We start from the raw sequence: 25,676 nt of genomic DNA on the forward strand, positions 1-25,676 counted from the left end.
GTCAGAACAGTGGTTTCTTTCATATTGCTGTTCATTTGTCGTTGTTGCTTCAGGCTTTTTAGATTCCCGATTCTCTGTTTCTCTCTCTGCTTTGGTTAAAGAATCATTTTTCAGTATCGACGTGTTTTAATTTCCCCTGATTTGCATATTGTCTGTCTGGTTGCATGATGTTGATACAGAACCCGTCACTGGGTGCTTTTCTTCACTTTTCCATTGTGTGTGCATTATAGTGTTGACCTGTTATCTACTATGTTTTTGTGGACTTTTCTACTGAGCAGCCTAACAACATGGAAATAAGGTATACAGAGGTTATAGAGGGTGAACACTAAGTTCCTCAACCTGAGGGACTCAAACCAGCAACTACTCAGCAGCTCTGACCTCCACTCTGTGTTCTCATTAGCCCCCATCTATTGTTTCTAGCTGCCTGCACTAACATAGTAATTAAACTCTTCTGAAGCTTCTTTTTAAATAAACTCTTATCTGAGAGTCCTTCCTGATTGTGTTTACTGATGATTTTACTCATTTATGTAAGACCACCATAGTGGGACCAGTTCAAAATCCCACCTATTGTCTCTCCAGTACAGGTCTAACTGTTTTCCTACCATGCAATGCATTTGTTGTCACATCCATGCTATGCCTAATTCCAAATCATATCCCAATACCACAGTTTTCCAATCCCTGTAATTACAAGAAATTAGAAATCTTCTGTGTTACGGACACTTGGCTCAAACCATAGGGCTGCTGATTATAAATTCTTGAATGCCCAGGGGTCCTCAGGCTGTGGTGGGGAATAGCAGTTGTTTTAAATGTAATTTAAACAGGTGTTACTCCCTGTTTGATTTTTTATTCTCTAAAATAAAATTTGTGAAAATCCAGGCTGGTGTGTTAGTATCTACTGGCCTCCTGAATCCTCGAATGATGTCCTACACAAGCTTTCCAACCTGCTTTCATCTGTCGAGTTTGACAGGCTCAGTTTGGTACAGGTGTCGTTAACTTGAATGATTCCTGTAACTGTACTGCCACCAAATTTCTTAATATTGGAAATTCTTTTAAAAGGTTGAGAATTTTCTTAAATTTACTGCAGCTTTAATATCATTTGCAAAATTTCTTTGTGTGAGAGAGCTGTCATTGTGTGTGCATGCATTAACCTTTATGGTGCTGAATGCATTTTCATCTATTTTCTATGGCGATTTGCTTCAGTGAAAATTAACTTCACCCTGACTGTTTTCATCTTGCTTTTACTGCAGTTCTGGCAGTATTAATTAATTACAGCAGTACTTATCAAAACATTTCTATACACACAAAAACTGAGCAGCTTTTGTGCTGATGGCCTAGAGAGCCACCATCTCTTTGCAAGCCATCTTGCAGATGCTACATATGGACCAAAACAAATGAGTGTTTTTCATCTTAACTTGTCAGGTTTTTGTGCATTATTCTTATTTTTGTTATGAATGTACAAAAGCAGTCACCTCAGAGCTGTCAGGAACACAGTCAGGAACACAGTATATGACCCTGGAAGAATAAACAACATTTTTAGGGATTTCTATGAAACTTTATATTCACCACAAATAAACCCGTGTAAAAATGAAATTGATCAGTTTCTTGACAACGTAACTCTTCCAAAATTACTAGACAGTCAAGCAATGGCACTGGATTCACCACTGATGCCACGTGAACTCCAGGAAGCCCTGATAAGTATGCCCAATAATAAGGCTCCAGGTCCAGACGGCTTCCCTGCAGAATTCTTTGTAGAATTCTGGACAATTTTGGCACCAGTATTCCACGGAATGTTGCAGGAAATCAAGGAAAATCGCAGACTACCACCAAATATGAATTCTGCCAACATTAGTCTCCTGCTAAAACCAGGCAAGGACCCTTTATTTCCCTCAAGCTATCGTCCAATATCTCTTATAAATGTAGACCTCAAAATAATCTCCAAAGCTCTCTCAAAGAGATTAGACAAAATAACCCCCCTTTTAATTCATCCTGACCAAACTGGTTTCATAAAAGGTAGGCACTCATCAACAAACACTCGTAGATTACTTAATTTAATAGACTACTCATGCAGTAAAAACATTGAAACCATAATATTATCTCTAGATGCAGAAAAAGCATTTGACAGAGTTAACTGGAACTTTTTATTTGCAACTTTACACAAATTTGGTTTTGGAAACTCTTTCATAAACTGGATAAGAATATTATACAATTCCCCAACAGCTCATATCAGAACAAATGACCAGACATCCTCCAACTTCTGTCTCCTGAGGGGCACCAGGCAGGGATGCCCACTCTCCCCTTCACTTTTTGCAATTTTTATCGAACCACTAGCAGCAGCATTTAGACAGGCTACTACAATTAAGGGCATAAAATGTAAGAACGTAGAACATAAAATCAGTCTCTATGCAGATGATGTGTTGCTTTTTCTGCAAAACTCACAAACCAACCTTTCTGAGGTAATTACTCTAATAAACTGGTTTTCAAGAGTTTCAGATTATTCAATTAACTTGCCAAAATCTACAGCTCTTCCCATTAATTGCTCCTTCCATAATTCTTCTTCTGCCCCACTACAATCTGGAAATATTAAATATTTGGGTATTAATGTTTCTCCTAAGCTTTCAGACTTAAGTAAATTAAACCATATCCCACTTCTAAAGAAAGTAGAAGGCGATCTGTCTAGATGGAAATCTCTACCCATATCACTCATGGGAAGGGTTGCCACTATAAAAATAATGGTCTTGCCAAAAATAAATTACTTATTTTTAATGATCCTTAACAAACCATCACAAGATTGGTTCAGATCTCTGGATTCATATAGTTCTAAATTCCTTTGGAAAGATAAACCCCCGCGTATCAGCTTAAAAACGCTACAAAGAACCAAGGATAAAGGAGGATTAGATCTGCCTAATTTTCAACAATACTTCTTAGCCAACAGGCTTCAGTTCATCTCAGAATGGTTAAAACATACCTTCTTAGATGAGCCCTGGCTAGATGTTGAAAAGGCGCTATGCAATGATCTAGAGATTTCAGACCTACCATTTATCAGCTCAAACATCAAAAGACATGAATGCTTTAAAAGCATCAACATCAGCTTTTCTCTGACAGCATGGTGGGAGTTTCTAAAAATAACAGGGTCTTCATTAATCCCATGCAAACGTACACCTATCTGGAATAACCCTGACATTTTACAAAACAATAATGTGATTAATTTTCCAGAATGGAGTGGTAAAGGAATTAAATACTTAGAACATATATTAGAGGGAACAGAATTTATTCCATTTTAAAAGACTAGTTACACAATATGGGATTAACAAAAAAAGAAAATTTTTAGAATATCAACAAATTAAATCCATAGTGAAAAAGAAATTTAACCTCAGTCAAGTTGAATTACAAACACCACCAAGTGCGGTACATTTTCTTACTCTTAAATCCCCCAAATTATTATCTAAAATATACAAAACACTTTCTAAAATAGATGAATCAATATCCCTTCCTATTGCAAAGTGGGAAGCAGATTTATCAGTCAGCTTAGACCAAAACTTCTGGTCTCAGGTATGCTTAAAAACCTTTAAATTGATTAAAAATCCCTGTCTGCAATTAATACAATACAAAATACTACATAGAGTGCACTATACAGGTCATCGGATGTTCAAGATGGGCTTTACATCTTCCAACAACTGCTCACACTGTCAAGGCAATACACCAGACAATTACAACCACGCTCTTTGGTTCTGTCCACCAGTGCAGAAGTTTTGGCGCGAGATATGTGAAGACTTATCAAAGTGTCTGAAATGTAAAATTCCAACCTCCCCTTTAGTATGCTTGTTGGGAAAATTGGATGATGTCACTACAGAATCTAATACAGTCCACATGGTTTTTACTGCCCTATGCATCATAAGAAAACGGTCCTCATGAACTGGAAAAATAAAAATAATCTTAATTCTTGCCAATATAGAAACCATGTAATAGATCACATTAGTCTCGATACAGCCTCTGCCACCACATTAGATCAATCCCTCTGGGCTCCTTTGATCGGCTCCATCACCTAGCGGGGGGGGGGGGGTCGTGGTTTGGTCCCACCTTAGCTATTGTGGTTGATGTGGAGGTTGGCTTAGGGCGCCTGGTAGACCCCTAGAGACGTTATCCCTGGAGGGCTTAACCAGGGGGTTGTGTTCATAACCTGGTTAGTGGCTCTGGTCGCTTTTAGAGGGTGTTCTCCTCGTGGCTGGGTGCAGCGGGGCTGGAGGATGGTCTGTGCTGGCGGATGTAGGTTACTGGCCTGGTGGCCTGGCTGCCCCTGGGTGGATCCGGGACAGGCGTTCGGGTTCGGGGGTGCTTCGCCTCCATGCTGGGGCTTTGGCTGGGCTTTGGGGGCTTCGGTCCTCGTCGATGTGTCGCCGGGGTTGTGGGCGGGTGGGTGCATGGGGGCTCAGCCCTGGCGCAGGGTGCCTCTGGTGCATTGGCCTAACTGGGGGGGCTCTTCAACTGGCAGGGAGGTTGTTCCATCCTTGCAGGAGTCCACTCTGCAGGTGGGGGAGAGACATAGGAGAGGTGGAGAATAAACCTAACCTGGGTGTCTGTTGTCTTGTGTAGTCTGGGAGATGATTGAATGTTGGGGTGGGTACAGCTTCCTCTGCGGTGGGGTAGGGTGGGCTGCCCCAGGTCCTGTGGGGCTTGGCGGTGCTGCTGCCGTAGGCCCCGGTCTGGATGGGCCTGGGCTCCCCTGCCTTGGTGGGTACCAGAGGACGGGGGTGCCTACTGGGGTCAGCGGGGGAGCTGGCCCTAGGGAGGGGCATCTTCCCCTCCCTTCTTTTCCTCCCCATCCCCGGCTGCCTCCCTCTCCCCTCTCCCCGCTCCACCACACCCACCCACACAGGTAGGGCCTTGGGGTACGGGTGTGTCTCCAGGGTGCCTCCCCTGCACCCTGGAGACACAGGGTCCTGTGGGGCTGCTAACACCTGCTGCTCTCTGACAGCACCACCATGCCCTCCCTTGTTTTAAATGCACTTTAGAGCAACACACAGCAACACTACACATGAGCGGGAGGAGGGAGATATGGGGTCTTCACACACTCCTATTCTCTACTAGCCATCGGGGTGGGGGGGCTGGGAAGAGGTGTTGGCTGTCCGATTGGCCTCCCTGCTGCTGACTGGGGTGGTCTGCTTGCCTCCACCCCGGGGGAAAGGGTAACATCTGTTGGGTCTGGGTGCCGTTTCCCCATCTGGGGGCAAGGGTACCTGGACCTGGGGTATAGAGTATGTTAGGGGAGTGTGATTGTGTGTACATGTCCATTTATATCAATCCTTACGTTCGGTGAGTGCTGAGTGTTTGTATATGTGTGCATAAGGGTGGGAATGCATGTTTGTGTCTGTGTGTGCCTGTTTGCCTGTGTCTATATGTCAGGTCGGGTCTTAGACTCCACCTCTCTGGGAACTCCCAGGCCCTCCAAAGTGTGGAGGCCTATCTCTCCTTACCACACTCCCTGCCGGTGACTGATGCCCTCAGGGTCACTCTGGCAGAGCTGGCTGCCGGCAGAGCTGGCGGGCACGCCAGTGCAGCCCCCTCTGGCTTCTGCTCGGTGGCTACTGAGTGACCCCTTGTCTGGGGCTCTCCTCAGCCCTTCCCATGAGGGTGGCACGGATGCCCCTCCGGTGGTACTCCTTGGGCTCTCGCACTCTGGGCCTCTGGATGTCTGGGGCCTGGATCTCCTCCATGCCTGCGCCATGCCCTGGGGGACGGAGCTATGGCCCTCTATACCCTCTAGCAGACCATTACATGGGGAAACCATTTGACTACAAGCGCGCTGATCCACACAGGTGTGCACACGGGTGTTTACTGTTCGTAGACTTAAACTACACCTTTCTTGGCTGCTACTTCAAAGCACATTGTGCGCTGTCTGTCCTGCGTGCTACACAATAACATTCAATATTTAGTATTTACTGCTGTTTACACTTAGCTAGATTAATGCGATGGTGTTGTGTTTAGTATGTTGCTTTGTTTTTTTGCTTGTTTTCTATACTTTCTCTCTAAACAGGTGATCCAGGAGATTTTTTTCCCTTTCTCACTGTCCCTCTTACCTTCTGTTTTTCTTTTCCTTCCTCTCTTTCTTTCTCCTTTTCCTATCCCCCACTCATGTCTGTCCCGTCTGTAACAACTAAAATAAAATAAAATAAATAATAAAAACAAAGGTCGATCAAATGGACCAATACGGCAATGCCATGATGATCCATTTGGCAAAATAAATCCATTGGGTATCCTTGTTGGTCGTCAGACAACTATTCTGACGGCTAAAGAACCAAATGGGACAGACAAAAAGAGCTGTCAGTATCTGAACAGGAACAGGTGTCCTAACATCCAGCCTTGCTTTCATCAATAACTTTTATTAACATGCATCACAGACACATTATCCATAGCAGCATTATTTGTTGGAGAGCTTTGATAAAAGCAGCTCTGCAAATATTATATAAAAGCTATATTATTTAACTTGCGGGTTGTGGACAAAAGATTTTGCCTGTAAGGCAGTACTTCTCTCCAGATTTGCTGAAGTCTTTACATGGTTACCTAATGGTGACTTAAAGGATAAGGCAGACCTAATAATCGTCCTTCTGCTCACTGAAACACAGCACCTCCTCTCCGTCCACACGTTTCCTCGTTTCCATAGCTGTACTGGCCATTGGCCCACCACTTAAATACCTGGTGGGACGATGGTGATTTTTCGTTTTTATGGTAAGTTTCATAAGCTGTTGTTAGAATTTATTTAATATTACTTTCTAGTATTAGCTGATTTTTGCTGGAGCCACAGCTGTAAAAGCTGCTGCTCATTATATCTGTTTGGATATGTGGTGAGAGGGAAACATGAAGGTGACATAAATGAGTTGAAAGGAAGTTATGAACTATTTCTGAGACCAAGGAGGGGGGGGGGGGAGACAACCCTTGTTTTCTGGTTGAGTGAACGCTGGCGCGACTTGCTGCTGCTACTCAGCGGATGTCAGACCTCTTTAACATCCACTCACTTATGAACAAGGGTCATCTCGTTCAGGATCTCCTCACTGACCATAAGTTTGACTCCTTCTGTTTGACTGAGACATGGCAACGGCTCAATGATTTTTCGCAGCTCAACGACTCCACTCCCCTGGGGTTTGTTTACACCTGCCAACCTTGTGGTGGAGGTCTCGCTGTAATCTGTCGTAAGAACTGGAAAGTCACGCCGTTGTCTGTACCTGTCTACAGTCCCTTTAAATCCAATGTTTGTCAACTCTCAGGACCTGTTTCAACTGTTATTTACCGCCCTCCAAAGTCTCTTCATAAGCGTGTCTTCATAAGGGACTTTGTTGATCTGCTGACTCACATAGCTACTGTTTCCCCTAATATCATACTTCTGGGAGACTTTAATATTCATATGTATAACAGTGATCATCCTATCACCAAAGACTTCCCATCCTACCTTGATAGTTTTGGTTTTAAACAACATATAAACTTTCCTACTGATACTAAGGGCTAGAGCAGGGCAATATGACCAAAAATATTTATCACGATGTACATTTGAAAATTTGCGATAATGATATAACTGACGATATAATTGGCACTAGAGAAAATACTTTACAACTCCTCAACTTTATTAGTGCAAAAAACAAAACAAATCCACAATATCCACAAAACTTAAAAAGACGTTATACACACACAACACAGTAATATTATGTTGAAGCACAGTACGTAATACTCCGCGAAGCGCCTGCCTACGATGACCGTAATGCTCCGACAATCCATCAAGTGGTGCAGTTCGCAGCTTAGCAAAGTCGAGGGCCGTGTACCACATAAAATCGTTTCGAGGTCAGTAACACAAAAAGAATTCATACATAAGGCACACGGGATTATAACACACCACTGAAGTTGTAGCATTTTTAAAGACCAATTCTGGTTCATCCGTTTCATTCAACGATCTGCTTTCACTCTTCTCATTCTGCGTCGCCGCCATCTGCGTATGTAAACAAAGGCACTGCGCATGCACGTTTTACCCATATTCTATCGCGATATTTCATTTTCCTATCGTTGCCCAAAATTACACCGGTATTACCGTGAATGGTATGATATGGTCCAGCCCTACTAAGGGCCATACCTTGGACCTAGTTTGCTGCTCTTGACCTGCTCCTTCCAACTGCAAAGCTGATGAACTACCAATTTCTAACCATTTGCTTCTCTCTTTCAATATCAAAATGACATTTTCTATAATCAAAAACCATTGCTCCATCTCTTTCAGGAATATTAACAAAATTAACCCTGATACCCTTTCTACTGCCTTATCGGGTTATTTGCATTTTAATAAACTGCTCACCCTGTTGCTATACTAAAAACCAGATCTGTATCATTTTCCCACTCAGCACCCTGATTTACATCTGAACTTAGGTGCCTGAAAGCAAAAGGTCGACGGCCTGAATGTCTCCATAAGAAAACTGGTCTCACTACCCACAAGGAAATGTTTAATAACCATGTTTTGCATTATAAGGAATGTATCAATCAAACCAAATCTCCATAGCAAGAGCATAGATTTGGTTTTGGCATTGGTGGGGACGGATGATTCAACCACCAAACCCTGCCCTGTTTCTTTTTTCTTTTCCTTTTTGTCTTTGCTTCTTGATAAAAAAGGAGAAATATACTTGCTTACATATGCTATTCTACATGTACACATCCTGGACAGGGAGGAACGCTGGTTTGAGCATGGAGTCAAGGAGGCCGTTTACGTGAAAAGGGAAAGACCATCTCTGAATCGAGGAGGGGGCCTAAGGGTACATCTTTCACCATCTTACAATGCTGTGATTGCAGCCATTCCTCAACTCTCTGTGAATGGTACTCATGGCCATTGATCAGTGGTCTTTGGTCAGTGGGTTTTGGTCAGTGGTCATGAGAATTTGCATAATTAAGATTAAGGAACTGACCTCCCTGTCCATTGTTCCTTCAGTGGGCCATTTCTAGCATTATGCAAATGTACTGTTTATAAGATTGGGGAAACCTGCGATCAGCTGAGACTGAAGAAGTCACTTGGATGAGTGACAAAGCATTTCTCCCACAAAACGCTACGTCCAGATGAACAGAATCAACTTCTTGGAGATACACCAACATCTCTTATACCTTAGCACTAAGGGAACACTGAATGACCTGGTGGTTTTTGTTCACAAAACTATTTATCTAAGATTACTGGTTTACTCTCCATTCTAATTCATCTTGATCTGAATGCTGCTTTTGATACTATTTCTCACTTAATCGGTCTCTCCCATATCCCACTTGCCTGGTTTAAATCAGACTTGTCTGATCACACTCAGTTTATTTGACTCAATTCCTTTACTTCTCAGCCCTTTCCTCTGGTCGCTGGCGTGTCCCAGGGATCTGTCCTGGGGCCCCTTCTTTTCATTATCTACCTTCTTCCGCTTGGACACATTACCCGTAAATACAATATTCAGTTTCACTGGTATGCTGATGACACTCAGACTTATCTGTCTACTATACCTGATTCTGCTCTCCCCCCGTCCTCCCTCACCCTCTGTTTAGCCTAACTAAATTCATGGTTCTCTTCCAATTTTCTCTGATCTCTGCTGCCCGTATTATCACCAGGACCCCTTCTATGCACCATATCACCGCTGCTCTGCAGCAGCTTCAGTGACTTCCGGTTAAATACCACACAATACAATATTTCAAATATAGATTTCAAGATACTTTTGTATACATTCAAAGCTATGCATCAACTCCCGCCTTCACATCTCTCTGACCTGGTTCAGATTACCATTCCAACTACTGTGTCTACTGTTGTAGACACAGTAGCTGTGTCTACAACCTGTGGACACAGCTACTGTATGAACTGTATTAAAAGTTTCTGGGATGAAGAGGACAGGAAGGGAATCCACAGCTGCCCTCAGTGCAGGAAGACTTTCACACCGAGGCCTGTCCTGGAGAAAAACATCATGTTAGCAGCTTTAGTGGAGCAGCTGAAGAAGACTGGACTCCAAGCTGCTCCAGCTGATCACTGCTAGAGTAATGACTTCATGAAGAAGTTCATGAAGTCATTACTAGTTAACATTAAAGGGATCTTTGGCTCAGTAGAGCTCTGACTTTTTGTCAGCCTGGCTACAGTGCTGAAGAGAAACCTGAGGTTGTTCTTATTTTTTTCAATCAATGACGAATAGTAAGATGTTCTGGCTTTGCGGAGGGCTTTCCTATAAAGCAGCAAACTATTGCTCCAGGCTAAACTAAACATCGGACACAATGAGCAAGAAAGTGCAGGAGGGACAGGTGAAGTAGCCATGGTGCTAACGAGTTGGCTACAAGCTAAGATAAGCTAGTTAAAAAAGAGGCAGAGACAGTGAGTGAATACTTTGGCTATAAATTAGGTAGAGTACACGGAAAGTGTGCTTCGGATGAAGCATATGAAGATTATATAGGGTGGGCCATTTATATGGATACACCATAATAAAATGGGAATGGCTGGTGATATTAAAGTCCTGTTTGTGGCACATTAGTATATGTGAGGGGGCAAACTCCTCAAGATGGGTGGTGACCATGGTGGCCATTTAGAAGTCGGCCATCTTGGATACAACTTTTGTTTTTTCAATAGGGAGAGGGCCATGTGACACATCAAACTTATTGGTAATGTCAAAAGAAAAACAATGGTGTGCTTGGTTTCAACATAACTTTATTCTTTACCAATATCTCTGGTTCTGATAAAGGTTTCTTCTTGTTAAAGGGAGTTTTCCCTCCCACTGTTGCAAAAAGGGGTTGCTAATAGTTATCATATGATTGTTGGGTTTTTCTATGCATGTTGTAAGGTTGACTGTTATTGTGATTTGACGCTGTATAAACAAAATTGAATTAAAAATTAAATTGAAATAATATTACACATTTAAAACACAAAATGGCACCATATTGAGCTTTTCATTTAATATATTATGACTTTTATTCCATACTGTCGCATTTCATTCATTTAATAAATTCATCAGAAATGTTTGATCGGGACTGTATTTAAGTGGTTTACATAAATGATACTGAATTGATTGATTTCGTGTAGAAGAAAAATGCACTATACAGGTCATCGGATGTTCAAGATGGGCTTTACGTCTACCAACAACTGCTCACACTGCCAAACCAATTCACCGGACAATTATATCCACGCTCTTTGGTTCTGTCCACCAGTTCAGAAGTTTTGGCGCGAGATATGTGAAGACTTATCAAAGTGTCTGAAATGTAACATTCCAACTTCGCCTTTAGTGTGTTTGTTGGGCAGCTTAGATAATGTCACTACGGAAAAGAATATAGCCCATATGGTTTTCACTGCACTATGCATAGCCAAGAAAACAGTCCTCATGAACTGGAAAAATAAAAATAATCTTAATTTTAACCAATATAGAAATTATCTATTAGATTACATTAGTCTTGATACAGCCTCTGCCACCACATCAGATCAATTGCTCTGGGCTCCTTTGATCAGCTCCATCACCTAGTGGGGGTGGGGGGCCATAGTTTGGTCCCACCTTCACTGTTGTGATAGGTGTGGGGGTAGGGAGAGGCTTAGGGCATCGGGGGGTTCCCCAGGAGCATCTTCCTTGGGGGGCTCAACCCGGGGTAGCGGTCATGGCCAATTAAGGGCTCTGTTGGCTCTTGGGTGACGGTTCCTCGTGGCTGCGTGCAGTGGGGCTAGGGGAGGGTCTGTGCTGACGGACGTGGGTTACTGACCTGGTAGCCTGGCTGCCCCTGGGTGGGTCCGGGATGGGCGTGAGGTTCTGGGGGCGTTCCGTCTCTGGGCTGGGGCCCTGGCCGGGCCTCAGGGGCCTGGGTCCTGGTTGGTGTGTTGCCGGGGTTGTGGGCGGGTGGGTGTATGGGGGCCCAGCCCTGGCGCAGGGTGCCGCCGGTGCATCGAGCCACCTGGGGGGCTCTTCAACTGGTGGGGGAGGTTGTCACATCTTGCAGGAGCTTTCCTCTCTTCGGGAACTCTCTCTGCAGGAGGGGGAGATACAGGAGAGGTGGAGGAAGCTCTCAGCCTGGGCGTCTATTGTCTTGTGTAGTCTGGAAGATGAGTGGATGATGGGGTGGGTGTAGTTTTCTCTGTGGTGGGGTCGGGTGGACTGTCCCGGGCTCTGTGGGGCTGGGCGGCGCTGCTGCACTGGGCCCCGGTCCGGATGGGCCTGGGCCCCCCTTTCCCTGGCGGGTTGCAGAGTATGGGGGTGCCTACTGGGGTCAGCGGGGGAGCTGGCCCCAGGGAGGGGTCACTTGCCCATACCTTCCTTCCCTCCCCATCTCCAGCTGCCTCCTCTTCTCGCTCCACCACAGTCACCCACACATGCAGGGCCTTGGGGTGGGGTGTGTCACCAGGGTGCAGGGAGGCATCCCCCCTCTGTCCCCTTCTGGCTGCCTCTGCCTCAATTTTATCCCACAACTTAGATATTCACATTACTCACACTCTCATTACACATACATATAGGATCTTGGGGTGGGCACGCCACACAGAATCCAAATTACCATCAGGGTGTACACCTCACCCCTGGCGCCGTTGCCCACCTCTCAATTTTAAATACACGTGAGACATTGAGGGCTAGCAGGAGGGGCTATGCGCCTACTTGCTGCTCTGGCAGGTAGCTCCATGCCCTCCTGGGTTTTAAATGCACCTTAGAACACACATACATCAACACTACATATAAGCGGGTGGAGGGAGGTTTGAGTCTTCACACACCCCCGTTCTCTGCGGCCTGCTGGAGCGGGGGCTAGGAGGAGGAGTTGGCCGTCCGACTGGGGTCTGGAATGTGGGGCCTCCCTGCTGCTGCGGAGTCGGGCGGTCTGCTTCTCCCCACCGCAGGGAAAAGGGTAACACCACCTGGGTCTGGGTGCAGTTTCCCCTCCAGGGGCAAGGGTACCGGACCCGGTTCTTAGAGTACGCTTGGGGAGAGTGATTGTGTGTACAGCGTCTCTTTATGTCTGTCTCGCGTTGGTTGAGTGTGGAATAATTGCCTATGAGAGCATGAGGGTGGGAATGGATGTTTGTATCTGTGTGTGCCTGTATGTCTGTGTCTATATGTCAGGTTGGGTATCAGACGCCACCTCTCTGGGGACATCTCAGGCCCTCCAAGGTTTGGAGGCCTATCTCCCCCCACCACTTCCCCTGCCGGTGGTGGACGCCCTCAGACATCGGTGCGTTGGTGGTTCTCTGTGTCCGGGGGTGGGCGCCCAGGTACACACCGGCTCACTCCTTGGCGGCTGCTTATCGGGGCCTGGAGCCTGGGGCTCGCTCGGGCCACGCCGGAGGCGGGTGCCTCGGCCTCTCGGCCCGGGCTCGGTCACTCAGGCACAGCTGGCTGCCGGCGGAGCTCATGGGCACGCCACTGCAACCCCCGGCTTCTGCTCGCGGCTGCTGAGTGACCCCTCATCTGGGACTCTCCTCAGCTCTTTCTGGGATAGTGACGCGGCTGCCCCTCTGTTGGTCTTCCTTGGTCTCTTGTGTTCTGGGGGCCTCTGGATGTCTGGAGTTTTGATCTCCTCCATACCTGCTTCATGCCCTGGAGGACGGGGCAGTGGCCCCCACACCCTCTAGCAGATCATTACATGAAGGAACCTTTTAAAAAAACAAGCTGTTCATGCTCACAGGTGTACACACAGGTGATCACACACAAACTACACCCTTTTTGGCTCTTACCTCAAAGCACACTGTGCGCTGTCGATCTTACGTGCTGCACAATAATGTCTAACATTTAGTATTTACTGTCATATTCCCATAGATCATTGTGATGTTGTTTATTACCCTCGTTTTCTTCTGCTTGCTTTCTCTTTCTTTCTCAACAGGTGAACCAGATGATCAATATATGTATTTTTTTGTCTGCTTATTTTGTTGGTTTTTGGTTTTTTGCCCTTTTTCCCCGTCCCTCTTCCCCGCTGTTTTTCTTTCCCTCTTTCTTTCTCCCCTTTCTTTCCCCCAGTTAAAAAAAAAAAAAAAAAAAAAAAAGAAGAAAAATGGAATGATACATTACCATCCTCATCCTCCCCCTCCATATTAATCTACGTATTTCTTTATTGTTTAGCAGGAAATGTTACACTATAGAATTATTGCATAATTTATACCAACTATTTGCCTATATTCAATGTTTGTGATCTGTTTCAATGTCTAATGAAAAGGAGGTCAGCTGGAAACAATAATCAGTAATAATCAAAGGTAATCAGTGCATGGTAGCTGGATGTCAGGATGAGAAAAACAAAATGTTGAAACACTCCATCTATTAGCATCTTGCCTTGAAACACTGCAACTCCTCTCTGTCCACACATTGCGTTGTTCCCTCCCCTTCAGATCTGCAGTTTAAAAGATGGGTGTAACCAACATGTAGAAACGTGTAAAAGCTTTTTTTTCAGTTCAGACTAGTTTCAATTCTCTCTAAGAAAACTCAGCTATAGTTACTGAGAGGAGAAATGGAACAAAAAAGGATTAAGCTGGACTTGGACGCCTTCTCATGTTCCATCTGTTTGGATCTACTGAAGGATCCGGTGACTATTCCCTGTGGACACAGCTACTGCATGAATTGTATTAAAACCCACTTTGATGAAGAGGACAGGAAGGGAATCCACAGCTGCCCTCAGTGCAGGAAGACTTTCACACCGAGGCCTGTCCTGGAGAAAAACATCATGTTAGCAGATTTAGTGGAGCAGCTGAAGAAGACTGGACTCCAAGCTGCTCCAGCTGATCACTGCTATGCTGGACCTGAAGATGTGGCCTGTGATGTCTGCACTGGGTTGAAGCTGAAAGCCATCAAGTCTTGTTTAGTCTGTCTGGCCTCTTACTGTGAGAAACACCTCCAACCTCACTATGATGTCGAGCTATTAAAGAGACACAAGCTGGTGGCCCCCTCCAAGAAGCTCCAGGAGAACATCTGCTCTCGTCATGATGAGGTGATGAAGATTTTCTGTCGTACTGATCAGCAGAGTATCTGTTATCTCTGCACAATGGATGAACATAAAGGCCATGAAACAGTCCCAGCTGCAGCAGAAAGGACTGAGAAGCAGAAGGAGCTCGAGGTGAGACGACTAAACATCCAGCAGAGAATCCAGGAGCGAGAGAAAGATGTGAAGCTGCTTCAGCAGGAGGTGGAGGCCATCAATGGCTCTGCTGATAAAGCAGTGGAGGACAGTGAGAAGATGTTCACTGAGCTGATCCGTCTCATCCCGAAAAGAAGCTCTGATGTGAAGCAGCAGGTCAGATCCCAGCAGGAAACTGAAGTGAGTCGAGTCAAAGAGCTTCAGGAGAAGCTGGAGCAGGAGATCGCTGAGCTGAAGAGGAAAGACGGCGAGCTGGAGCAGCTCTCACACACAGAGGATCACAACCAGTTTCTACACAACTACCCCTCACTGTCAGCACTCAGTGAGTCTACACACTCATCCAGCATCAATATTCGTCCTCTGAGGTACTTTGAGGATGTGACAGCAGCTGTGTCAGAGACCAGAGATAAACTACAGGACATTCTGAGATGGGAATGGACAAACATCTCACTGACAGTCACTGAAGAGGATGTTTTACTGTCACCACCAGAGCCAAAGACCAGAGCTGGATTCTTAAAATATTCACATGAAATCACACTGGATCCAAACACAGCAAACAGACAGCTTTTATTATCTGAGGGGAACAGAAAAGCAACATTTATGAAACAACAGCAGTCTTATTCTGATCATCCAGACAGATTTTCTGAATGGGAGAGGGTCCTGAGTAGAGAGAGTCTGACTGGACGTTGTTACTGGGAGGTGGAGTGGAGAGGGAGAGGAGTTGATGTAGCAGTCGCATACAGGAATATCAGCAGAGACGGCGGCCTCAATGAATGTATATTTGGATTAAATGCCAAATCTTGGTCATTTTGTTGTGACACAAACAGTTATACATTTTGGCACAACAAAGTCCAAACTGTCCTCTCAGGTCCTCGGTCCTCCAGAGTAGGAGTGTACCTGGATCACAGAGCAGGTATTCTGTCTTTCTACAGTGTCTCTGAAACCATGACTCTCCTCCACAGAGTCCAGACCACATTCACTCAGCCGCTCTATGCTGGACTTTGTCTTTTTGATCACGGAGACACTGCAGAGTTCATTAAACTGAAATAGTCAGAACAATTGGGACAATTCGTTAAAATGCCCGTTTTACTTTTCAGTTTCTTGGTAAGGTTTATTTGTCTCATGGTTTTCAAGAACAAAATTCACAAAGTGCTTTACAATACAGAATTAGGTCTAGACCAAATTAAAATAGCATAAACTATATAAAACCAAACCAGCACAGGCAGTTTTTTAAGTTTCATTTTAACAATATCAACAGTGCCCATAGATCTTAGCTCCAGTGGAAACGAGGGACACAATCACAAACATTGTCACTCAGAGCCCGTTGTTCTGTTGTTTCCTCTCTTCTTGAAATTGACAGACATTGTGGAATGATGTCAAAGTGATACAAGGAAGTAAAGTCTGCTCAAACTAAGAGTATTTGTACTCTGCAGAAGATCATAATGTTATTAAATGAACCTCACCCTTTTTTGTTTTAGTAAACTAAAAAACATTAAACTCAGATCATGTTACAAACTGAGTTACATTTTACACCATCTGATTGAGTGATCAGCTCAGAGCCTGTCTCTAAAGTCTCCCAATGAACACACTTTTCATGGGATCAAATGTACAAACTGACTGCTTTGCGTATGTTCAACTATAAACTCAGAGAAACAAACACACACAAACCTGTTCTGACTCGTGCAGATGACTCAGTATATTGATTGTGGTTTCTTTCATATTGCTGTTCATTTGTCGTTGTTGCTTCAGGCTTTTTAGATTCCCGATTCTGTTTCTCTCTCTGCTTTGGTTAAAGAATCATTTTTATGTGTCGATCATTATCGATGTGTTTTAATTTCGTTTTTTAAGTTAAAGATGTGTATATTGTCTGTTTGGTTGCATGATGTTGATACAGAACCCGTCACTGGGTGCTTTTTTTTCACTTTTCCATTGTGTGTGCATTATAGTGTTGAGCTGTTATCTACTATATTTTTGTGGACTTTTCTACTGAGCAGCCTAACAACATGGAAATAAGATATATGTATGTATATATATATATATATTAGAGATGGCACGATACCACTTTTTTATGTCCGATACCGATATCATAAATTTGGATATCTGCCGATACCGATATGAATCCGATATAGTGTGTTTTTTAATCAATAAAACTGTTTTTTTAATATCTTGCTGCATTTTGTATAAGTTCATACTCAAGTTTAAATAAACAATAACACTAAAGCTATTCTGTTATACCTGTATGTAAAAAATACACTGCACCCAAAATATTTTATAGTTCAGCAACACTGATCAATCTAATAAACTTAAACCTACTCCATCCTCCCTATTCTGGTATTTTAAAGAGTACTTAGCAGAAATATTAAGCAACCTAACTAATAGGGTTGCAAACTCCCAGCAAAAAAAAATAGGGAACCACCCCCCACCCTCCACGTCATGATGCTTAATCGATGTAATCAACTTTAATTTGATGCAGGGTGAAAAAAATACACAGAATTAAATTATTTTTCAAGAATAATTAAATAGATTCAACATCTTTCTTCAACAGAATTGCAGACTGCACAGATGGTATCTTCCCAAAGGAAAAAGTACTATAGCTTACTAGGGTATATTAGACTTAACAGTTACTATATACAGTAATGGACTTCTATACATTTTACATCAGATTAAAACTTTGGGTGTAAGATTCAGATAATTATTTATTAAAAGCTAGACATTTTAAATGAGAATAAGAAAGAAAAGTATGTCTTTGTGCCCCTTTTCCTGTTAATGCCCCTATCGGCCCCCTGGCTACACTTTGCTAGATCCGCCCCTGCACAGTTACCAGCCGTCAGCTACGTAGAAAAGGATCCTGGTGTAGAAAGTAATATTAAATAAATTCTAACAATAGCTTATCAAGGTTAAAGGTGCTGCTGTTGTTCCGCCGCTGGTTTCCTCTTTCTGGTGCAAAGTGGGCCAAAAACAAAGAAGAGAGAGGGACTCGCGACAGAAAAGCCGATCAGCTGATCATTAAGCAGTTTCACGATTGAAGTAACCGCAGGAAGGTGAGGGAGAGAGAGAGAGAGAGGCAGTCGCTCCATATATCGGTTGTTAAGCTTAACATGGGAACGCTTTACAAACATTCAGAGATGAACTTACACACTTGCTTTACTTCTCTCTGGGATAACTTCCTCGGAGATGAAATGCTGGTTTGGTAGCGAGGCTACAAATACACACAGCCGCTCTATCACGTGATGCACACTGCTCCGACGTGCTACGGTTGTGAGCCGAGTTACGCCGTGTTGCAAGTTTTGTGAGGTGTTTTTTTTTTATATTTAATGTATCGGATTACATTTTTAATTTCTCACCGATATCCGATCCAGTAATTTACGTCAGTATCGGACCGATACCGATACGTAATATCGGATCGGTCCATCTCTAATATATATATATATGTGTGTGTGTGTGTGTGTGTGTGTGTTCTCATTAGCCCCCATCTATTGTTTCTAGCTGCCTGCACTAACATAGTAAATAAACTCTTCTGAAGCTCCTTTTTAAATAAACTCTTATCTGAGAGTCCTTCCTGATTGTGTTTACTGATGATTTTTATTGATTCAGGTAAGACCACCATAGTGTGACCAGTTCAAAATCCCTCCTATTGTCTCTCCAGTACAGGTCTAACTCTTTTCCTACCATCGTTATCAAACAGCCTTTCACCTGATAAACTGTATGACCACTGTCACAGTTGTGCTATGCCTAATTCCAAATCACATATTCTCCTGATACCAGTTTTCCAATCCCGGTAATTATAATATACCATACCTGCCAAGCTTGAGACCGATGGTGATGGTTTGTTTTTGTGGGCCGATGTTTTTTTGGTGACAGTATAAACAATGAAAGGTGGTGAATTGGTCAGATGCTGGCCGGTGTGTAAAAATAACTCAGTTGTTTTGTGGTGGCTATGGCGGAGCTTCCACAGAGGCCAGCAGGTGGATGAGGGAAGGGTAGGCAGGAGGAGGAGAGACCTGAGGCGGTCGCCGGTCCGAGTGTCAGGTGAACTGAACTTCAGGTAAGAAGCTATGACCTGCAGTCTATCTGGGTCAGATATAAACTAAGTTTAGGTGGAGTTTATTTTCATTGTGCTGACTTTTTACAGTCAGTTACAAGAACTCGTACTGCGTATTAGCTAGCATGATGGGGTTTATATATTGCTGGATGGGTGTTATGATGTTACTGATTGTGAACTTTATTTTATTCATAAGGTTAGTAGAGTTGCCAACCATACCATAAAAAAAAGACACGTCCTGTATTCAGAGAAAATATTACGTATTGAGCTGAAAAGGAACACAGTTTGTCCCGTACTTCAGCTAGAATGAAAAAAGACACAAAGCTGGAGTGTCTTTACGATGCAGCTGCCTCTTCTACCCTCATTCTCTCCCCCTCCCTCTCCTGTTGCTACTTCAATAATGAAACTAATCAATGATCACCTGATCGGCTCAAGGCAAAAGCTGATGGGAATAACAAAAATTCTCCTTAGATAACAAGACTGTTGTTGTGACTCCCCCCCCCACCAAACACCTTTGAAGCTTATGTCTTGAATCCATCTTTATCATAATTCACGTCGGCAGTAATGACACCCGGTTACGCTAATCGGAGGTCACTAAAATCAATATTGAATCGGTGTGTAACTTTGCCAAAAGAATGTCAGACTCTGTAGTTTTCTCTGGTCCCTTCCCCAATCAGACCAGGAGTGACATGTTTAGCCGCATGGTCTCCTCTCAATCGTGGCTCAAGAGTTGTGTGTTCATCTTGTAATCGGAAGGTTGCCGGTTCGAGCCCCGGCTCGGAGCAGTTCTCATTTCTAGAAATATGGACAAGTTTATTAAACCCCCTAAAATATGACTATCCAGAGTTGGGACCAGGAAGCAGAGTTGCAGTCTTGCACGCCTCCTGCTACCGCCCCAAAAACTCATCTCCATAGAGACTGTGTCAGCTCCCAAACAGACAAAAAACAAACTAAAAACAAGCAACAAACAACTTAAACATAAACAAAGATAAATAAATCACAAAGAAATAACAATACAGTATCCACATCTGAACCAAAGAGTAAAACAATGAAATGTGGATTATTAAATATTAGGTCTCTCTCCTCCAAGTCTCTGTTAGTACATGACTTAATAATTGATCAACAAATCGATTTACTCTGCCTTACAGAAACCTGGTTGCAGCCGGATGATTATGTTAGTTTAAATGAATCAACACCCCCGAGTCATTCTAACTACCAGAAACCTCGAAGCACAGGCCGAGGGGGCGGTGTGGCAGCAATTTTTCACACCAGCCTATTAATTAACGCAAGACCAAGACAGACTTTTAATTCATTTGAAAGCCTGATGCTTAGCCTCGTCCACCCCAGCTGTAAAACTCAGAAACCAGTCTTAATTGTTATCATCTATCGTCCACCTGGGCCTTACACAGAGTTTCTCTCTGATTTCTCAGGCTTTTTATCTGATTTAGTTCTCAGCTAAGATAAAATAATTATTCTGGGTGATTTTAACATCCATGTAGATGCTAAAAATGACAGCATCAACATGGCATTTAATCTGTTATTAGACTCAATTGGCTTCTCTCAAAATGTAAAAGAACCCACCCACCACTTTAATCACACTCTAGATCTTGTTTTAACATATGGCATAGAAACTGATTTAAAAAAGACACTCTATAAAATAACGACTCAAAAACACATGCTCTTTGTTGGATGGTGGAGGCTAGTAGAGAGGGGGTCCAGGTGGCTGTCATCCGGTAGTTAAATACTGGAGGTGATCAACCAATTATCCAATCCGAGGACAGGAAGAAACTCCATCCAACTACTCAGCAGGCACGCCCAGGTGTCCACCTGCTAAGAGAAAAAGGGGACAAAACCCACAGCCATCCTCTGGTGGGAGGAGACACACATAAAACAAACACTGACAACATTGGATCATAACACAATAATTGATTACACAGCAGTGGAGAGTAGACTTTATCAAAGTAGATGTCTTTCTGAAAGCGCTGTAACTAAGTTTAAGAATATAATCCACCCACTGTTATCATCTTCAATGCCCTGTACCAACGTAGAGCAGAGCAGCTATCTGAACGCTACTCCAACAGAGGTCGATTATCTTGTTAATAATTTTACCTCCTCACTACGTATGACTCTGGATACTGTAGCTCCTGTGAAAACTAAGGCCTCAAATCCGAAGTACCTGACTCCGTGGTATAATTCTTAAACCCGTAGCCTAAAGCAGATTACTCGTAAGGTGGAGAGGAAATGGCGTGTCACAAATTTAGAGGATCATCATTTAGCCTGGAGAAATAGTTTGCTGCTTTATAAGAAAGCCCTCCACAAAGCCAGAACATCTTACTATTCATCACTGATTGAAGAAAATAAGAACAACCCCAGGTTTCTCTTCAGCACTGTAGCCAGGCTGACAAAAAGTCAGAGCTCTACTGAGCCAACAATCCCTTTAACGTTAACTAGTAATGACTTCATGAACTTCTTCACAAACAAAATTCTTATCATTAGAGAAAAAAATACCAATAATCATCCCACAGATGTAATATTATCTACAGCTACTTTTAGTACCATTGATATTCAGTTAGACTCTTCTGAGTTAACCCTCTGGGGTCGACGGACACACCAGTGCGTCAAAATCACATGACCAATTTAAGACGACACAGCTACAAGATGCAGCGACTCAGAGTCTCCATTTCAGCTTGGGTCGAAAGCAATGTTCCCTCTAATTTTTCATGTGTCTGAGCGAACACACAAACTCCCTGAGCGATCCCTTGGACCACTGTGAGCGACATTAGACGTGTGCACTGTGGTCACGCCAGCATCGAATCCATCCAAGTTACATGGTTTATTAAAATCAAATCAAATTACAGCATTTACATTTATGTTAGAGTACTTTAACTACTTTAGCCCACTTACAATGAAAATGTAAAAAAAAATCTAGTCATTGGCCTGTGTAGTATGTTAAGACTGTTGGAAGTAAAAATAACTTGAACTCCAATTTCGAAAACACAACTTTCTTTCTTTTTTTTCTTTTTTTTTTATAAAGCTCTGACTTGTATTATGATTCTGTGGTCTGGGAGAGAGTCCTGTAACTCTGTCTGCAAAATATAGTATATAATGACCAATGCTGGGCAATTAAGTTTTTGCAGCTATTTTTTTTTTTAATGCAGCCAAGGCGTTTTTTAAATAAACATTTCAAACTATTTACAGAACAATCAGCTGTTCTGCATCAAAGCTGATGCCACACAAATTATTTGCGCCACTCCAAAAAATAATTTCTGTCCACTATGAGATAAAGGAGAACAACAGCCTGATACCTGCAGGCCTGACAACAGGAGATGTATCACTCCTGTAACACCTGTAACATTCAGCAGTCGTCTCATTGTTCTGACACACACAACAAAACTATTGACTACACAACACACTAACTACACAAGATTTGCGCTAAACGTCGCAAATCTCTCACATCTCAAAGCACCGCCGTCACTCCTAAAACTTCCACCCGTTTCTTAACAACTAGATGCCAAGTTGCCATATTATTTTTTGATTGGTCGAGATGGTACTTTTTTGGACGAATAGGAAAGGGGGAGCGGGGGGTTTGGTTTTTGCTCACAGGCGGAGAGTGCTTTTGAATCTTTTTTCTTATAAAATGCCGTTTTTACCGTTTCTTGCCGCAGTAAATATAAAACACGATAGTATTCAGGAAGAAAAACAAACATTGCATTTTTTTTAATCACAACTCTGGTTTTATGTGGCCTATCAACACAATTTAAAAACTGGTATAAAGTCCACACTTTTCCCATCAATTGTTCCGTCTGTCCTGCTCACGTCTCCAATGTTTGTACACGTTGTCATTAATGTGGCTTCACTAGCTTTGCTAGCTAAAACACCGGTGTCGGCACATCAGGACGCTGTCACAGCCTGTCAACCACGTTGATTAGCTATATACGAATGTGAATCGCATTATTGGCTGGACTATGGGATAAGGTGCCATCGTTCTAATCCCATACGGGAGCAGCCAGTCACAAAACAGAATTGTTAAAGTATTAATTTTAATTTCAAGATTTTATTTTTTGTGCGCAACGCAGATTTTCTGTGCGCAGAGACTGTGCCAGCAGTGCGCAATTGCGCACGTGCGCAGCTTAGAGGGAACATTGGTCGAAAGTGCAGACTTCAAACTATACACCAGTTTTTGAATTGTGTCGATGGGCCAAATAAAACCAGAGGTAAGAGTTAAGAACAAAACAGTAGTGTTTACAGCGTGAAGAATGGTAAAAACAGCGTTTTCTATGGATAGCACTAACAAACAAGCTGTGTCCCAAAACGTCGGCTGCATCCTCCGGAGGCTGAATTTGAATGCCGATTACATCACAGCCAGACGACAAAGGCTGTCCCAATTCGTCGACTCCTTCAAATGCGGCCAACAAATGCGTCCTTCATTTCCCCGAATTTGAAGGATGGGTCGGGTGTGTCCTTCCTGGCCCACCGTATCCCAGAATTCATAGCGCGGCCCAGCCAAATTTCAGCTGCCAACAATGGCGGCCGCTACTAAGTTTTAAAATTCGTCTTATTAATCTTTCTGGGTCGCAAAATAAACTTTTAACATATTTTCAGACGAGAAAGTAGCTGTGTAAATTACAAATATCTGCTTGGTTTATCAAGACATCGTATATTTGCAAAAGTGTGCCGACGTTTTCGGAGACGTCTGTTACCCACCCGCTCGATAGCAAGCTGGGGGGTTCAATGGTCACTCCAGCCGGCGAGAGCAGCGGACTCCCGGCTTCATCGTTTTCAGACCCTCGCTCTTTCGCTACTCAGGTTAAACATGATATATAAGTCACTTGGATAACATAAAAATGTAATTGTTTGTCTTTTTCGGTGTTTTATTTGTTCCTGAGTAAATCGGTTTGGCTGAGATCAAAGTTATTAGATTATTAGATTAAATAAAACTTTATTAATCCATCAGGTGGGTTCCTCTGGGATTTTCACACAGCTGAATAAACGTCAAACAGAAAACTAATTAAACAGAACTGTGAGACGGTTGAGAATTTATGCCTGTTATATTTTAGATAGCAAGGAGCAGACGGCCGAGTTTATTAAACTCCACCAAGACAGCGGTGACGCAAATCTGAAGGCTAGACCGTCCCATTTCAGAACCTCGCACTTCCGGCCTTCTTGGTCTGCGGAGGACCCGGCTCACGTATACCGCGAAACCCGGGTCCTCCGAAGGATGCAGCCGACGTTTTGGGACACAGCTACACTCTCCGCTTGCGAGTGAAAAAAGTAAAGGAAAAAACACCTCTTCCCTATTGGTGTTAGAGTTTACCATGTTGGCCAATCAAAAAAATGATATGGCAACATGTGACACTTCGTTGTTTAGGGGCAAGGGGAAGTTTTAGGAGTGACACCCGTGACGGAAAGCGGGTGAGTGACAGAAAGAGAGGGAGTGAGTTTTCATATGTGAGACATTAGTGACGTTTAGCTTGTTTGAAGGCTAAAGTTAGTGTGTTGTGTAGTAGGGCTGCACCATTAATCGTTAGAAAATCGCGATCTCAATTCATACTTATGTGCGATCTCATTTCCAAATGACAACGATTTAAAAGAAAAAGAAAAAAAAAAGACGACGACGATTGTACCGCATTTTGATCCGGGACGTAATCTGCATGAAAACAAGCGCTCACTCTTCCTGCTCAACAAATGACAAGGGCGGAGCCTTATACCACGTGATACAGAAGCTGTGCCGTGATGCTCAAATTGGCAGGGAAAAAACAACGGAGAACACGGCCGTTTATCAATGCCCAAGTACGCGAGTACGTACTCGCGTTCTCGGTGAGTACGTACTCGCCGAGAACGCACGGGAGTACGTACCCGCCGAGAACGCGAGCACGGACTCGTGATTTGTACAGTCGGAACACCAGCGTACGTGATGATGTCACAGGTCCGGAGTTTTTACTGCCGTCCCCTCTTAATGTAACTGTGAGTAACATGTTATCAAGCTTAACTTTAATCACAGCCAAACCAGTTTACTCAGGAACAAATAAAACACTGAAATAAAACAAACATTAACATTTAGAAGTGATCTAAGTGACTTATATATCATTTTTAACCGTACTAGTGAAACCTCTAATAATAAAAATAGTGTACATGTACATACGTGTACATACCTTAATAAAAACAAGCAGGTGAGATGTTAGAACGCTTTTATTTCTATTCTAGTGGACACTCAATACTATAGACAGCTGCTGGGGTTTGTTTAACCTGAGTAGTGAGAAGTCCGCGAGCGGGGGGGGGGGGGGTGAAAACGATGTGCCGGGAGTCCGCTGTTGAGTTTTGGACGAAATGCATTCTGGGACATATAGCTGTCCCAAGTCCACACCGATGCATGCTCGATAAAGCGGGCGGATCGAGAACACATCCGGGACTTTTTTCGTGTTCTCGGCTTGATGCGTGCCAATTGGAACAGTACTTGGTCTCCGACTGATGACGTATCACGAGTACACGAGAACGCAAGTACGCACAAGTACGCATATTGATAAACGCCCCACGTCAGGGATGACGAGAAAGTGACAGGAGAAAATCCGTCCCGGTCAAC

At 43.5% G+C, this 25,676-nt stretch overlaps 1 protein-coding gene across 1 annotated transcript; it reads left to right on the plus strand.

Moving 5' to 3' along the window:
* The first annotated feature begins 14,410 nt into the window (after positions 1 to 14,410).
* On the plus strand, positions 14,411 to 17,173 carry LOC116336343 (tripartite motif-containing protein 16-like). Its single transcript, XM_031760191.2, has one exon. The coding sequence runs from the start codon at positions 14,431 to 14,433 to the stop codon at positions 16,102 to 16,104; it is 1,674 nt and encodes a 557-aa protein (XP_031616051.2). The 5' UTR covers positions 14,411 to 14,430; the 3' UTR covers positions 16,105 to 17,173.
* Positions 17,174 to 25,676: the final 8,503 nt, after the last annotated feature.

The sequence above is a fragment of the Oreochromis aureus genome, linkage group 3 (assembly GCF_013358895.1).
Source record: "Oreochromis aureus strain Israel breed Guangdong linkage group 3, ZZ_aureus, whole genome shotgun sequence".
NCBI classification, from domain to species: Eukaryota; Metazoa; Chordata; class Actinopteri; order Cichliformes; family Cichlidae; genus Oreochromis; species Oreochromis aureus.

Bases quoted from the DNA above. Each gene is read 5' to 3' on its own strand.
- LOC116336343 (XM_031760191.2), top strand. From the start codon at position 14,431: ATGGAACAAAAAAGGATTAAGCTGGACTTGGACGCCTTCTCATGTTCC.